The sequence below is a fragment of the Salmo salar genome, chromosome 24 (assembly GCF_965601325.2).
Source record: "Salmo salar chromosome 24, fSalSal1, whole genome shotgun sequence".
Taxonomy (NCBI): domain Eukaryota; kingdom Metazoa; phylum Chordata; class Actinopteri; order Salmoniformes; family Salmonidae; genus Salmo; species Salmo salar.
Window position 1 is genome coordinate 44,335,147 of NC_138314.1, and position 15,996 is coordinate 44,351,142.

Genomic DNA, 15,996 nt, shown 5'->3' on the forward strand with positions numbered 1-15,996 from the left:
AGACTGGAGAGACGTCATTCCACTTTCTGGCGCCTTCTGAGAGCCAATGGAAGCCTTAGAAAATGTCACGTTACAGCAGAGATGCTGTATTTTTGATAGAGATGCCACAGAAGGTGTCACGCTTGTCGTCGTAGAGAGAATGGGACCAAGGCGCAGCGGGTTTCGTGCTCAACATATTTATTTATAAAATAATGCGAACACCACGGAAGAAAACAATAAACAAACTAGCGTCATGAAACAGTGAAAGCAGGCTCAACAAAAAGCAGTGCTCTCAAACAACTACCCACGAAAAACAAAGACAAACACACCCTACTATATAGGACTCCCAATCAAAGGCAACTCAATACACCTGCCTTCAATTGAGAGTCCAACCCCAATCAACTAGACATAGAAACACAGACATAGACCAGTGACAAACCCCACAATACATACATCAACTGCCCTCTGCCATGTCCTGACCAAACTACAATAACCAAATATACTCTATACTGGTCAGGACGTGACAGAAGGAGAACAAATTGTCAGACAGGGCACTTCCTGTATGGAATCTTCTCAGGTTTTGGCCTGCCATATGAGTTCTGTTATACTCACAGACACCATTCAAACAGTTTTAGAAACTTTAGAGTGTTTTCTATCCAAATATACTAATTATATGCATATTCTCATTTCTGGGCAAGAGTAGTAACCAGTTTAAATCAGGTACGTTTTTTATCCGTCCATGCAAATACTGCCCCCTAGCCCCAACAGGTTAATGGACATACACAAAATAGTCCAAATTGGTGAAGTGAAATGAAAAAAATTATGGAAAAGTGGTGCATGCCTACTGTATGTATTCACCCCCGTTGCTATCAAGCCCCTAAATAAGATCTGGTGCCACCAATTACCTTCAGAAGTCACATAATCAGTTAAATAAAGTCCACCTGTGTGCAATCTAAGTGTCACATGATCTGTCACATGATCTCAGTATATATACACCTGTTCTGAAAGGCCCCAGAGTCCTCAACACCACCAAGCAAACGGCACTATGAAGACCAAGGAGCTCGCCAAACAGATCAGGGACAAAGTTGTGGAGAAGTACAGATCAGGGTTGGGTTATAAAAAAAATTGAAACTTTGAACATCCCACGGACCACCATTAAATCCATTATTAATAAATGGAAAGAATATGGCACCACAACAAATCTGCCAAGAGAGGGCCACCCACCAAAACTCACGGACCAGGCAAGGAGGGCATTAATCAGAGAGGAAACAAAGAGACCAAAGATAACCCTGAAGGAGCTGCAAAGCTCCACAGCGGAGATTGGAGTATCTGTCTATATGACCACTTTAAGTCGTACACTCCACAGAGCTGGGCTTTACGGAAGAGTGAACAGAAAAAAGCAATTTCTTAAAGAAAAAAAATAAGCAAACAGGTTTGGGAGACTCCCCAAACATATGGAAGAAGGTACTCTGGTCAGACTAAAATTTAGCTTTTTGGCCATCAAGGAAAACACTATGTCTGGCGCAAACCCAACACCTCTCATCACCGCGAGAACACCATCCCCACAGTGAAGCGTGGTGGCAGCATCATGCTGTGGGGATGTTTTCATCACCAAGGACTGGGAAACTGGTCAGAATTGAAGGAATGATGGATGACGCTTAATACAGGGAAATTCTTGAGGGAAACCTGTTTCAGTCTTCCAGAGATTTGAGTCTGGGACGGAGATTCACCTTCCTGCAGGAAAATGACCCTAAGCATACTGCTAAAGCAACACTCGAGTGGTTAAAGGGGAAACATTTAAATGTATTTGAATGGCCTAGTCAAAGCCCAGACCTCAATCCAATTGAGAACCTGTGGTATGACTTAAAGATTGCTGTACACCAGCGGAACCCATCCAACTTGAAGGAGCTGGAGCCATTTTGCCTTGAACAATGGGCAAAAATCCCAGTGGCTAGATGTGCCAAGCTTATAGAGACATACCCCATGAGACTTGCAGCTGTAATTGCTGCAAAAGATGGCTCTACAAAGTATTTACTTAGGGGGGTGAATAGTTATGCACGCTTAAGTTTTCAGTGTTTTTGTCTTATTTCTTGTTTTTTTTCACAATAAAAAATATTTTGCATCTTCAAAGTGGTAGACATGTTGTGTAAATCAAATGATACAAACCCTCCAAAAATCAATTTTAAATCCAGGTTGTAAGGCAACAAAATAGGAAAATTGCCAAGGAGGGTGAATACTTTCGCAAGCCACTGTACCAGTCCAAGCAGCACAGCTGGAAATCTGATTATAAAATAACCTTAAACCTAACCTTAGCCACTAAACCTTTACTTAAATCGATAGCATAAAGCTATATTCTTTTTTCAGACAATTTTGACTTTGTAGCTTGTACACATATTAGGAAGCACCGAACACGGGATCCGTAATAAACAGACGTCCTGTGTAACCTCAGGTTCTGTGGAACATCGTGACAGACCGTACAACTCAGTGTCCTTCTTCACCCAAGCTGACGTCAATCAGGGCCGGATCCTGTACCGCCCTCCGCAGGCCCCCTCTCACCTCCAGGAGCTCTACCAGTACTCCTTCACTGGTGAGTAAACACACCAATGACTGTATATACGACAAAGCCATCGATCACGTGACACCATTCATTCCTATGTGAAGGCACATTGAAGCCAAATTAAGTCGGTTAAGATGGCGTCTCATGGAGACATACCATGCGCCGTTTGAACTATTCCAGGAAGTGACTTTGCAGGCTAGCTCAGTGCTGCCCCCTCTCATTGATCAGCTGAAGCTGAAGGCCAACCTGGGTACTGCAGGCTAGCTCAGTGCTGCCCCCTCTCATTGAACAACTGAAGTTGAAGGCCAACCTGGGTACTGCAGGCTAGCTCAGTGCTGCCCCCTCTCATTGATCAGCTGAATTTGAAGGCCAACCTGGGTACTGCAGGCTTCCATTAGTAACCTTGTAACAAGCTTCCATTAGCAACCTTATCTCCTCTGTGTGGTTTTATTTAAAATAATTGGTTCAAGGACATACAGTACATCAGTTGCATTGGAACCAATTATTGGTACTATGATTTAAAACATTTTTTTTATTATTATTTACACAAAGATTGCCGTTCTTCCATTCACTATAATGGCGGATCCTGTTTTCCATAAACAACGCCTGCAGTACCGCGGTTGGCCTTAAACTACCGTGGCTTCAATGAGAGGGGGCAATCGTTCTCTTCTGGTACACACACACACCCACACACACACACACACACACACACACACACACACACACACACACACACACACACACACACACATACACACACACACGTACGCTGCCGAGCATGTGGTTAGATCCCCCCCCCTCCCATTTAAACAAACTCTGACCCCAGTCTCTTACATTAACACAGCATTAAACGTAAGCCAGTCGCACTCAGTCACGCTGTCGTTAACGGGCTGTAAGTGCAACTGGGTAACCATGGCGATCCTTTGTTCATTTTTATGTTTAGATTTCACAAAGCTCACAATGTTCACACAGCTCACTGGAATGAGGCCACAGCCTCATAAGGCTATAGGGAGGTTGGATTGTAGGTAGAACTGCTCTGTAAATATCTCTGAGGGAAAACAACTGAAGGACCTGGCCAAACGCTCTACCCAGGTAGCTACCTGCGTTTCAGGGACCTGGCCCAACGCTCTACCCAGGAGGCTACCTGCGTTTCAGGGACCTGGCCAAACGCTCTACCCAGGAGGCTACCTGCGTTTCAGGGACCTGGCCAAACGCTCTACCCAGGTGGCTACCTGCGTTTCAGGGACCTGGCCAAACGCTCTACCCAGGAGGCTACCTGCGTTTCAGGGACCTGGCCAAACGCTCTACCCAGGTAGCTACCTGCGTTTCAGGGACCTGGCCCAACGCTCTACCCAGGAGGCTACCTGCGTTTCAGGGACCTGGCCAAACGCTCTACCCAGGAGGCTACCTGCGTTTCAGGGACCTGGCCAAACGCTCTACCCAGGAGGCTACCTGCGTTTCAGGGACCTGGCCAAACGCTCTACCCAGGAGGCTACCTGCGTTTCAGGGACCTGGCCAAACGCTCTACCCAGGAGGCTACCTGCGTTTCAGGGACCTGGCCAAACGCTCTACCCAGGAGGCTACCTGCGTTTCAGGGACCTGGCCAAACGCTCTACCCAGGAGGCTACCTGCGTTTCAGGGACCTGGCCAAACGCTCTACCCAGGAGGCTACCTGCGTTTCAGGGACCAGGCCCAACGCTCTACCCAGGAGGCTACCTGCGTTTCAGGGACCTGGCCAAACGCTCTACCCAGGAGGCTACCTGCGTTTCAGGGACCTGGCCAAACGCTCTACCCAGGAGGCTACCTGCGTTTCAGGGACCTGGCCAAACGCTCTACCCAGGAGGCTACCTGCGTTTCAGGGACCTGGCCAAACGCTCTACCCAGGAGGCTACCTGCGTTTCAGGGACCTGGCCAAACGCTCTACCCAGGAGGCTACCTGCGTTTCAGGGACCTGGCCAAACGCTCTACCCAGGAGGCTACCTGCGTTTCAGGGACCTGGCCAAACGCTCTACCCAGGAGGCTACCTGCGTTTCAGGGACCTGGCCCAACGCTCTACCCAGGAGGCTACCTGCGTTTCAGGGACCTGGCCCAACGCTCTACCCAGGAGGCTACCTGCGTTTCAGGGACCTGGCCAAACGCTCTACCCAGGAGGCTACCTGCGTATCAGGGACCAGGCCCAACGCTCTACCCAGGAGGCTACCTGCGTTTCAGGGACCTGGCCAAACGCTCTACCCAGGAGGCTACCTGCGTTTCAGGGACCTGGCCAAACGCTCTACCCAGGAGGCTACCTGCGTTTCAGGGACCTGGCCAAACGCTCTACCCAGGAGGCTACCTGCGTTTCAGGGACCTGGCCAAACGCTCTACCCAGGAGGCTACCTGCGTTTCAGGGACCTGGCCAAACGCTCTACCCAGGAGGCTACCTGCGTTTCAGGGACCTGGCCAAACGCTCTACCCAGGAGGCTACCTGCGTTTCAGGGACCTGGCCCAACGCACTACCCAGGAGGCTACCTGCGTTTCAGGGACCTGGCCCAACGCTCTACCCAGGAGGCTACCTGCGTTTCAGGGACCTGGCCAAACGCTCTACCCAGGAGGCTACCTGCGTTTCAGGGACCAGGCCCAACGCTCTACCCAGGAGGCTACCTGCGTTTCAGGGACCTGGCCAAACGCTCTACCCAGGAGGCTACCTGCGTTTCAGGGACCTGGCCAAACGCTCTACCCAGGAGGCTACCTGCGTTTCAGGGACCTGGCCAAATGCTCTACCCAGGAGGCTACCTGCGTTTCAGGGACCAGGCCCAACGCTCTACCCAGGAAGCTACCTGCGTTTCAGGGACCTGGCCCAACGCACTACCCAGGAGGCTACCTGCGTTTCAGGGACCTGGCCCAACGCTCTACCCAGGAGGCTACCTGCGTTTCAGGGACCTGGCCCAAACGCTCTACCCAGGAGGCTACCTGCGTTTCAGGGACCTGGCCCAACGCTCTACCCAGGAGGCTACCTGCGTTTCAGGGACCTGGCCCAACGCACTACCCAGGAGGCTACCTGCGTTTCAGGGACCTGGCCCAACGCTCTACCCAGGAGGCTACCTGCGTTTCAGGGACCTGGCCCAACGCTCTACCCAGGAGGCTACCTGCGTTTCAGGGACCTGGCCCAACGTTCTACCCAGGAGGCTACCTGCATTTCAGGGACCTGGCCCAACGCTCTACCCAGGAGGCTACCTGCATTTCAGGGACCTGGCCAAACGCTCTACCCAGGAGGCTACCTGCGTTTTAGGGACCTGGCCCAACGCTCTACCCAGGAGGCTACCTGCGTTTCAGGGACCTGGCCAAACGCTCTACCCAGGAGGCTACCTGCGTTTCAGGGACCTGTCCCAACGCTCTACCCAGGAGGCTACCTGCGTTTCAGGGACCTGGCCCAACGCTCTACCCAGGAGGCTACCTGCGTTTCAGGGACCTGGCCCAACGCTCTACCCAGGAGGCTACCTGCGTTTCAGGGACCGAGATTATTTTTGGTTACTGGCCCAACGCTCTAACCAGGAGGCTGAATAAAGACTTGCTAAAGTGCCATAATTCAGCATTTTGACATGTCCCTTCTAGGAAGATTTTAACCCACTTAATCCCAAAATGTATCCAAATTTGACCATCTTTATAAAGGCCCAATTATTTTTGCTGCTTTGACAAAGTCATTTCTGAAGATTATTATTTATGTTAATGTAATTAATGACGCATTTACGTTTGTCCCTCATTTTAAGGTAAACCCAGTTATGCAAAACATATTTACCCCTTTAACAGTGAAATGATTCACAGCAGATGACATGGTTTGGGTCTTCTGAACAGCACGGTGGAAAAGGAAGTCAGTCTTCTCACAACCCTGTTCTCTCAATTCATGTTAGGAAACTTGAATTTGATTAAACGTTCATTATGTGTGGAACATTATGTATGTGTAATTCCTAATTTCTTGAACACCATGAGGCCCCTCCATGCTCTTCGCCACATGAGGAGTAATGGCTGATCTTCACCTAAAACCTCAACCCTGTTATCGTCAACCCTGTTACTGTCCACCCTGTTACTGTCACCCTGTTACTGTCACCCTGTTACTGTCACCCTGTTACTGTCAACCCTGTTGTCCTCAACCCTGTTACTGTCAACCCTGTTACTGTCAACCCTGTTACTGTCAACCCTGTTATCGTCAACCCTGTTACTGTCAACCCTGTTATAGTCAACCCTGTTATAGTCAACCCTGTTATCGTCAACCCTGTTACTGTCAACCCTGTTAATGTCAACCCTGTTATCGTCAACCCTGTTATCGTCAGCCCTGTTATCGTCAACCCTGTTAGAGGCCCAATTAACTTCATCAGTTTGATATTATATGTGAGTTTATTTGTACAAGGGATACTTAAACAATAAGAAAATGTTGGATTTTTCGCAAACATGCTTTTAAGTAATAGTTAAGTAATAGTTAAGTGTCCGTCAACAGGGTTGACAGACAGTGTGGTACAAATCCAGATACAATGCTCTTAATTCATAGGATTTTAATGCCTGAGATGGGGAAAAGGGTATTCCCGTAGGCTAAACATATCCTCCATACAATTGAATGTTGAAAGAACAGATATTTTAAAGTACATTTTTGTTTAAATTTGCATGTCCAAAAGGAACGACCCAGATATTTGCTTTAACTTTATTTCCATTTATGCTCTATTTTTCCTGGTAACTGTAACTTAGTTTAGTAACTTAGATTGACCATCTCTGTGTGTTTTTGGTACAGCAGCAGATGGACGGAAGCTAACAGTGTTAAATAACCGTGTATTGTTTCCTCTAGGTCCCCCAAAATCGCTGAATATCTATTTCACAGGTATATATTATACTACCTCTATGGCTGTGGCTTAGAGAGGAGGGCAATCATACCCTTTCTCTCCTTCTCCTCTCCTCCTCCTCCTTCTCCTGCTCCTCTCCTCCTTCTCCTGCTCCTCTCCTCCTTCTCCTGCTCCTCCTCTTCCTCTCCTCCTCCTTCTCTTCCTCCTCCTCTTCTCCTCCTGCTCCTCCCCTCCTCCTGCTCCTCTCCTCATCCTCCTCCTCATCCTCCTCCTCCTCCTCTCGCTCCTCTCGCTCCTCTCCTCCTCCTGTTCCTTTCCTTCTGTTCCTCTCCTCCTCCTCTTACTCCTCTCGTCCTCCTCCTCCACCTGCTCCTCTCGTCCTCTCCTCTTCCTCCTGCTCCTCTCCTCCTCCTCTTCCTCCTCCTCTCGTCCTCCTCCTCCACCTGCTCCTCTCGTCCTCTCCTCTTCCTCCTGCTCCTCTCCTCCTCCTCTTCCTCCTCCTCTCGTCCTCCTCCTCCACCTGCTCCTCTCGTCCTCTCCTCTTCCTTCTGCTCCTCTCCTCCTCCTCTTCCTCCTCTCGTCCTCCTGTTCCTCTCCTTCTCTTCCTCCTGCTCCTCTCCTCCTCTCACTCAATCATGATTGTTTTTTCCTCCACCATACCTTTATTTCATCCCCCATTCAGTCACTTCACTGATCCCACTTGAGTGGGCTCTCTCCTCAATCGTTCTGTAAAAAAAATTCAGTCAAGGTTGTTTATGGGTCTTATTTTTGTCTCTCACTCTATCGCTTGCGCTCTCGATCTCTCTACTCTCGTTCACTCCCCCACTCTCTCTCTCTCTCTCTCTCTTTCTCTCTCTCTCCTCATCCTCCTCCTCCTCTCGTCCTCCTGCTCCTCTCTTCCTCCTCCTCTTCTCCTCCTCCTCTCCTCTTCCTCCTCCTCCTCCCATCCTCCTCCTGCTCCTCTCCTCATCCTCTCATCCTCCTCTCATCATCCTCTCATCCTCCTCCTCCTGCTCCTCCTCCTCTCCTCTTCCTCCTGCTTCTCTCCTCCTCGTCCTCCTCTCCTTCTCCTCCTCTCCTCTTCCTCCTGCTCCTCTCCTCCTCCTCTCGTCCTCCTCCTCCATCTGCTCCTCTCGTCCTCTCCTCTTCCTCCTGCTCCTCTCCTCCTCCTCTTCCTCCTCTCCTCCTCCTGTTCCTCTCCTTCTCTTCCTCCTGCTCCTCTCCTCCTCTCACTCAATCATGATTGTTCTTTCCTCCACCATACCTTTATTTCATCCCCCATTCAGTCACTTCACTGATCCCACTTGAGTGGGCTCTCTCCTCAATCGTTCTGTAAAAAAAATTCAGTCAAGGTTGTTTATGGGTCTTATTTTTGTCTCTCACTCTATCGCTTGCGCTCTCGATCTCTCTACTCTCGTTCACTCCCCCACTCTCTCTCTCTCTCTCTCTCTTTCTCTCTCTCTCCTCATCCTCCTCCTCCTCTCGTCCTCCTGCTCCTCTCTTCCTCCTCCTCCTCTCCTCCTCCTCTCCTCTTCCTCCTCCTCCTCCCATCCTCCTCCTGCTCCTCTCCTCATCCTCTCATCCTCCTCTCATCATCCTCTCATCCTCCTCCTCCTGCTCCTCCTCCTCTCCTCTTCCTCCTGCTTCTCTCCTCCTCGTCCTCCTCTCCTTCTCCTCCTCTCCTCTTCCTCCTGCTCCTCTCCTCCTCCTCTCGTCCTCCTCCTCCATCTGCTCCTCTCGTCCTCTCCTCTTCCTCCTGCTCCTCTCCTCCTCCTCTTCCTCCTCTCCTCCTCCTGTTCCTCTCCTTCTCTTCCTCCTGCTCCTCTCCTCCTCTCACTCAATCATGATTGTTCTTTCCTCCACCATACCTTTATTTCATCCCCCTTTCAGTCACTTCACTGATCCCACTTGAGTGGGCTCTCTCCTCATTCTGTAAAATGAGAGATGTGATATTTGTTATTTTTGTCTCTCACTCTGTCTCTTGCGCTCTCGATCTCTCTACTCTTGTTCACTCCCTCCCTCTCTCTCTCTGTCTCTTTCTGTCACTCTCTCTCTCACTCTCTCACTCTCTCTCTCACTCTCTCTCTCTCTCTCTCTCTCTCTCACTTTCTCTCTGTTCCTCTCTCTCTCTCACTTTCTCTCTGTCCCTCTCTCTCTCTTTATCTCTGTCCCTCTCTCTCTCTCTCTCTCTCTCTGTCCCTTTCTGTCACCTCTCTCTCTCTCTCTCTCTCTCTCTCTCTCTCTCTCTCTCAATTCAATTAAATTCAATTCAATTCAATTTGCTTTATTGGCATGACGAAACAATATACATATTGCCAAAGCTTATTTTGGATATTTACAATATAAAAAATAAATAAAAAATGAGAATCAAAATTGTCAACGGGACAACAGTAACAACAATAACCAAGGGTCAAAATAACCATACATTCAACAATAACAATAAGCATACAGTAGAGTACATGTGCAGGTTTATTGGTCTGTCAGACACTGTCCCTCAACTTATGGCAGGCAGCAATGTAGTGCGCTGCCAACACACAGCTCTCTGCGTCCTCCCCCAACAGGACGGGTAGCCTATCCTCATCAGAGAGGTCTTTGAAACCTTGAATAAGGGTTTCAAATTTGGGGAAATGACACTCTCTAATTGTTTTATATTTTTGACATTTTGTCAGGAAATGCAGCTCCGTCTCAGGTTCTGCTGTTGTGCAGTGGTTGCACAGCCTTTCCTCTACAGGGAGCCAGGTTTTCTCTCTCTCTCTCTCTCTCTCTCTCTAGCCACGACTGTCTCTCAGTCCTCGTACCAAAGTTTTGTTACTACCGGTTTAATGGTGATGGGTTTCTGTCTGTTCTCAATGACACTGTACATGCTGTATACTTAACTGACTGTGTGTCTAGATACATCTCTTCTCTATTATCTTCATTCTGTATGCAGCCGGTACAGTCAGTACAATAACTACAGACAGTATATTAACTACAGACAAATACTACAGTATTTAGTTTTTTTGTGTGTGTCACAGCTGTCGAAAGGAGTAGACACAAGTGCAGTGTGTGTGTGTCGTTCCACATTTTATTTAATCTGTGAAACTATGCAATACATAAATAAACTGAATAAACAAAACAACAAACCGTGACGCAGAGGAGAAACAAACACTACTCAAAAATAATCACCCACAAAACCCAGGAAGAAAAACCCCTACTTAAGTATGATCTCCAATTAGAGACAACGAGGACCAGCTGCCTCTAATTGGAGATCATCCCAAACAAACCAACATAGAAATACAAAAACTAGAACCTAAGAACATAGAAATAGAACACATAGAATAAACCCCCCTGTCATGCCCTGACCTACTCTACCATAGAAAATAACAGCTCACCATGGTCAGGATGTGACAGTGTGTTATTTCTTACATTATTAGCCCAGAATGTTTTCTGTGTTATTACAGTAAGAACTTTTGGATATCAGAGTGAAGGTAAGTCACCAGCATTACGACCAGTAATACGACATTCCCGAATTGGATCCTTTGTTTGTATCCCCCACGGCAATTTAACTTATCCTAGAAACTGCTCCAAGACGCCGCCGGCAGAGAAGAGGTATTCAGAGTGGACATTAGTCCGACTCAGGAGGCGTGCACACCATCCACCGCTTCCGAGTAAAACACTCGCTAATGTTCAGTTTCTGGACAATAAAAGTAGATGAGCACAGGGCGAGGATCTCCTTCCAGAGAGACATCAGGGACTGTAACATATTCTGTTTCAGGGAATCATGGCTCTCTCCATATATACTGTCCATGTCGACACAGCCAGCTGGTTTCTCAGTACATCACGCAGACAGGAATAAAGAACTCTCCGGGAAGAAGAAGGGCGGGGGGGGATGTTTCATGATTAACTACACATGGTGTGATTGTGATAACATAAAGGAACTCAAGTCCTTTTGTTCACCCGACCGAGAATACCTCACAATCAAATGCCGACCGTATTACCGCCCAAGAGAATTGTCTTCGGTCATAGTCACAGCCGTCTATATTCCCCCTTAAGCTGATACCACAATGGCCCTCAATGAGCTACAATGGACTTTGTGCAACCTGGAAACCACATATTTTGAGCTGGGGATTTTCACAAAGCAAATTTTAGGAAAACGTTACCGAAGTTCTATCAACACATTGACTGTAGTACTCACGCTGGGAAAACATTGGACCACTGCTCCTCAACTTTTCGAAATGCCTACAAGGCCCCCCCCTGCCCTCGCTTTTGTCAAATCTGATCACGACTCTATTTTTATCCTTCCTTCCTATAGGAAGAAACTCCAACAGGAAGTACCTGTGCTAAGGTCTATTCAACGCTGGTCTGACCAATTGGAATTCATGCTTCAAGATTGTTTTGTTCATGCGGACTGGGATATGTTCCGGAGAGCCTCTGAGAATAACATTGACGAATACACAGATACGATGACTGAGTTCATCAGGAAGTGTATAGAAGATGTTGTACCCACTGTGACTATTAAAACCTACCCAAATCAGAAACTGTGGATAGATGGAAGCATTCGCGCAAAACTGAAAGCTTGAACCACCACATTTAACCATGGGAAGGAGACAAAGTGAAGTCACAATTCAACGGCTCAGACATGAGGGTCTACAGACAATCACAGACTACAAATTGAAAACCAGCCACGTCGCGGACACCGCTGTCTTGCCCTCGGACAAGCTAAACACCTTCTTCGCTTGTTTTGAGGATAACACAGTTCCCAAAGACTGTGGGCTCTCGTTCTCCGTGGCCGATGTGAGTAAGCCTTTTAAGCGTGTCAACCCTCACAAGGCTGTCGGCCAAAACAGCAGTCCTAGCCGTGTCCTCAGAGCATGCACAGACTAGTTGGCTGGAGTGTTTACGGACATATTCAATCTCTCCATATCCCAGTCTGTTCCCACTTGCTTCATGATGTCCACCATTGTTCCTGTACCCAAGAAACCAAAGGTAACTGAACTCAATGACTATCACCCCGTAGCACTCACTTCTGTCATCATGAAGTGCTTTGAGAGGCTAGTTAAGGATCATATCACCTCTACCTTACCTGACACCCTAGACCCACTTCAATTTGCTAACTGCCCCAATAGAGCCACAGAGGATGCAATTGCCATCCTACTGCACACTGTCCTATCCCATCTGGATAAGAGGAATACCTTTGTAAGAATGCTGTTCATTGACTATAGCTCAGCATTCAACACCATAGTACCCTCCAAGCTCATCATTAAGCTCGGGGCCCTGTGTCTGAACCCCACCCTGTGAAACTGGGTCCTGGACTTCCTGACGGGCCGCCCCCAGGTGGTGAAGGTAGGAAACAACACCTCCACTTCGCTGATCCTCAACACAGGGGCCCCACAAGGGTGCGTGCTCAGCCCCTTCCTGTACTTGCTGTTCACCCATGACTGCGTGACAACGCAGACCTCCAACTCAATCATTAAGTTCTCAGATGACACAACAGTAGTAGCCCTGATTACCAACAATGATGAGACAACCTACAGGGAGGAGGTGATGGCCCTGCGAGAGTGGTGTCAGGAAAAGCTGTCATCAAGGAAAAGGGTGACTACTTTGAAGAATTTTTCGCTTACTACATTATTCCATCTGTGTTATTTCATAGTTTTGATGTCTTCACTATTATTCTACAATGTAGAAAATAGTACAAATAAAGAAAAAACCCTTGAATGAGTAGGTGTGTCCAAACTTTTGACAGGTACTTGTATGTTCAGAGAAACAGTCAAGCGTTGTGAGATCCTCAAGAGCTTCCGTTCTTTAATATCTATAATTTTAGCTTTTCTTTTGTTTCTTTTCCCCATCTGTCCATTTTGACTAGTTTATTTCACCTTTCATACTGTACCTTTAATACGCTACCTTTAATACTGTACCTTTAATACTGTACCTTTAATACGCTACCTTTCAAACGCTACCTTTCATACGGTACCTTTCATACGGTACCTTTATACGGTAGCTTTAATACTGTAACTTTAATAATGTATCTTTAATAATGTACCTTTAATACGCTACCTTTCATAATGTACCTTTCATACTGTACCTTTAATACGCTACCTTTCAAACGCTACCTTTCATACGGTACCTTTCATACGGTACCTTTATACGGTACCTTTAATACTGTAACTTTAATAATGTATCTTTAATAATGTACCTTTCATACTGTACCTTTAATACGCTACCTTTCATAATGTACCTTTCATACTGTACCTTTAATACGCTACCTTTCATAATGTACATTTCATACTGTATCTTTAATACGCTACCTTTAATACTGTATCTTTAATACTGTACCTTTAATACGCTACCTTTCAAACGCTACCTTTCATACGGTACCTTTCATACTGTACCTTTCATATGGTACCTTTCATACTGTACCTTTCATACGCTACCTTTAATAAGCTACCTTTCATACTGTATCTTTAATAATGTACCTTTCATACTGTACCTTTCATACTGTACCTTTCATACTGTACCTTTATACTGTACCTTTCATACTGTACCTTTCATACTGTACCTTTCATACTGTACCTTTCATACTGTACCTTTCATACTGTACCTTTGATACGCTACCTTTCATACTGTATCTTTAATAATGTACCTTTAATACTGTACCTTTCATACTGTACCTTTATACTGTACCTTTCATACTGTACCTTTCATACTGTACCTTTCATACTGTACCGTTAATACTGTTCCTTTCATACTGTACCTTTCATACTGTACCTTTCATACTGTACTGTTAATACTGTACCTTTCATACTGTACTGTTAATACTGTACCTTTCATACTGTACCTGTCCCATTGTCACTTTGGTATTCACACCAGCTCAAGCTGAAACCCATTGATATTGTTTCATACGTTGTTCATTTCGGTTTAGAGGTGCTATTTAGTAACAATTGTTCCCGGAAGCTTGGATATACGGGTATAATCATTCAATTGTTGTTTGGATTTATAATGTATTAAGGTTCTTTAACCTCTATGGGCTAGGTGGGACGCTTGCCAGTGTAATCCCGTGGCGCGATATTCAAATACCTCAAAAATGCAAAAATTTCAATTTTTCAAACATATGACTATTTTACACCATTTTAAAGACAAGACTCTCGTTAATCTAACCACACTGTCCGATTTCAAAAAGGCTTTACAACGAAAGCAAAACATTAGATTATGTCAGCAGAGTACCCAGCCAGAAATAATCAGACACCCATTTTTCAAGCTAGCATATAATGTCACATAAACCCAAACCACAGCTAAATGCAGCACTAACCTTTGATGATCTTCATCAGATGACAACCCTAGGACATTATGTTATACAATACATGCATGTTTTGTTCAATCAAGTTCATATTTATATCAAAAACCAGCTTTTTACATTAGCATGTGACGTTCAGAACTAGCATACCCCCCGCAAACTTCCGGTGAATTTACTAAATTACTCACGATAAACGTTCACAAAAAACATAACAATTATTTTAAGAATTATAGATACAGAACTCCTCTATGCACTCGATATGTCCGATTTTAAAATAGCTTTTCGGTGAAAGCACATTTTGCAATATTCTAAGTAGATAGCCCGGCATCACAGGGCTAGCTATTTAGACACCCAGCAAGTTTAGCACTCACCAAAGTCAGATTTACTATAAGAAAAATGTTATTACCTTTGCTGTTCTTCGTCAGAATGCACTGCCAGGACTTCTACTTCAATAACAAATGTTGGTTTGGTCCCAAATAATCCATTGTTATATCCAAATAGCGGCATTTTGTTTGTGCGTTCAAGACACTATCCGAAAGGGTAAATAAGGGTGACGAGCATGGCGCATTTCGTGACAAAAAAATTCTAAATATTCCATTACCGTACTTCGAAGCATGTCAACCGCTGTTTAAAATCAATTTTTATGCAATTTTTCTCGTAAAAAAGCGATAATATTCCGACCGGGAAATCGTTTTTTATTACAAAGAGAGTGAAAGTAAAAGCATGCTATCCCCTCATGCACGAGCCTCAGTCTAATGGCCCTCTGATAGAGCACTTGCCAAACGCGCTAATGTGTTTCAGCCTGGGGATGGAATTACATCGTTCAGCTTTTTCCTGCCTTCTGAGAGCCCATGGGAGCCGTAGGAAGTGTCACGTCATGCCAGAGATCCCCTGTATTTGTTAGAGATGATCAAGGAGGGCAAGAAAGGGTCAGACAGGACACTTCCTGTAAGGAATCTTCTCAGGTTTTGGCCTGCCAAATGAGCTCTGTTTTATTCACAGACACCATTCAAACAGTTTTAGAAACTTTAGGGTGTTTTCTATCCAAAGCCAATAATTATATGCATATTCTAGTTACTGGGCAGGAGTAGTAACCAGATTAAATCGGGTACGTTTTTAATCCGGCCGTGCAAATACTGCCCCCTAGCCCCAACAGGTTAATTCCACTCCTTTGAGAAATGAATTATGTATTTTAATAGTTATACATTAACACTTAGTGTTTTCTACATTTCCCCAAATTGCCCTTTAAAGGGGACTAGGAAGCCAATTAGCCAAGGAAGTTTGTGTTTCTGTGAGTGTTTATCTAACCCCGTGTGTGTGTGTGTGTGTGTGTGTGTGTGTGTGTGTGTGTGTGTGTGTGTGTGTGTGTGTGTGTGTGTGTG

The 15,996-nt window shown here is 46.1% G+C and overlaps 1 protein-coding gene across 1 annotated transcript in view; it reads left to right on the top strand.

Moving 5' to 3' along the window:
• Window positions 1-15,996, top strand: part of LOC145863992 (extracellular matrix organizing protein FRAS1) — a 92,267-nt gene that overhangs the window by 74,802 nt on the left and 1,469 nt on the right. Inside the window, exon 17 of the mRNA XM_082968769.1 lies at window positions 2,429-2,566. Within this exon, the coding sequence (XP_082824895.1) occupies window positions 2,429-2,566 (138 nt within the window). The remainder of the gene's footprint in view (window positions 1-2,428; window positions 2,567-15,996) is intronic.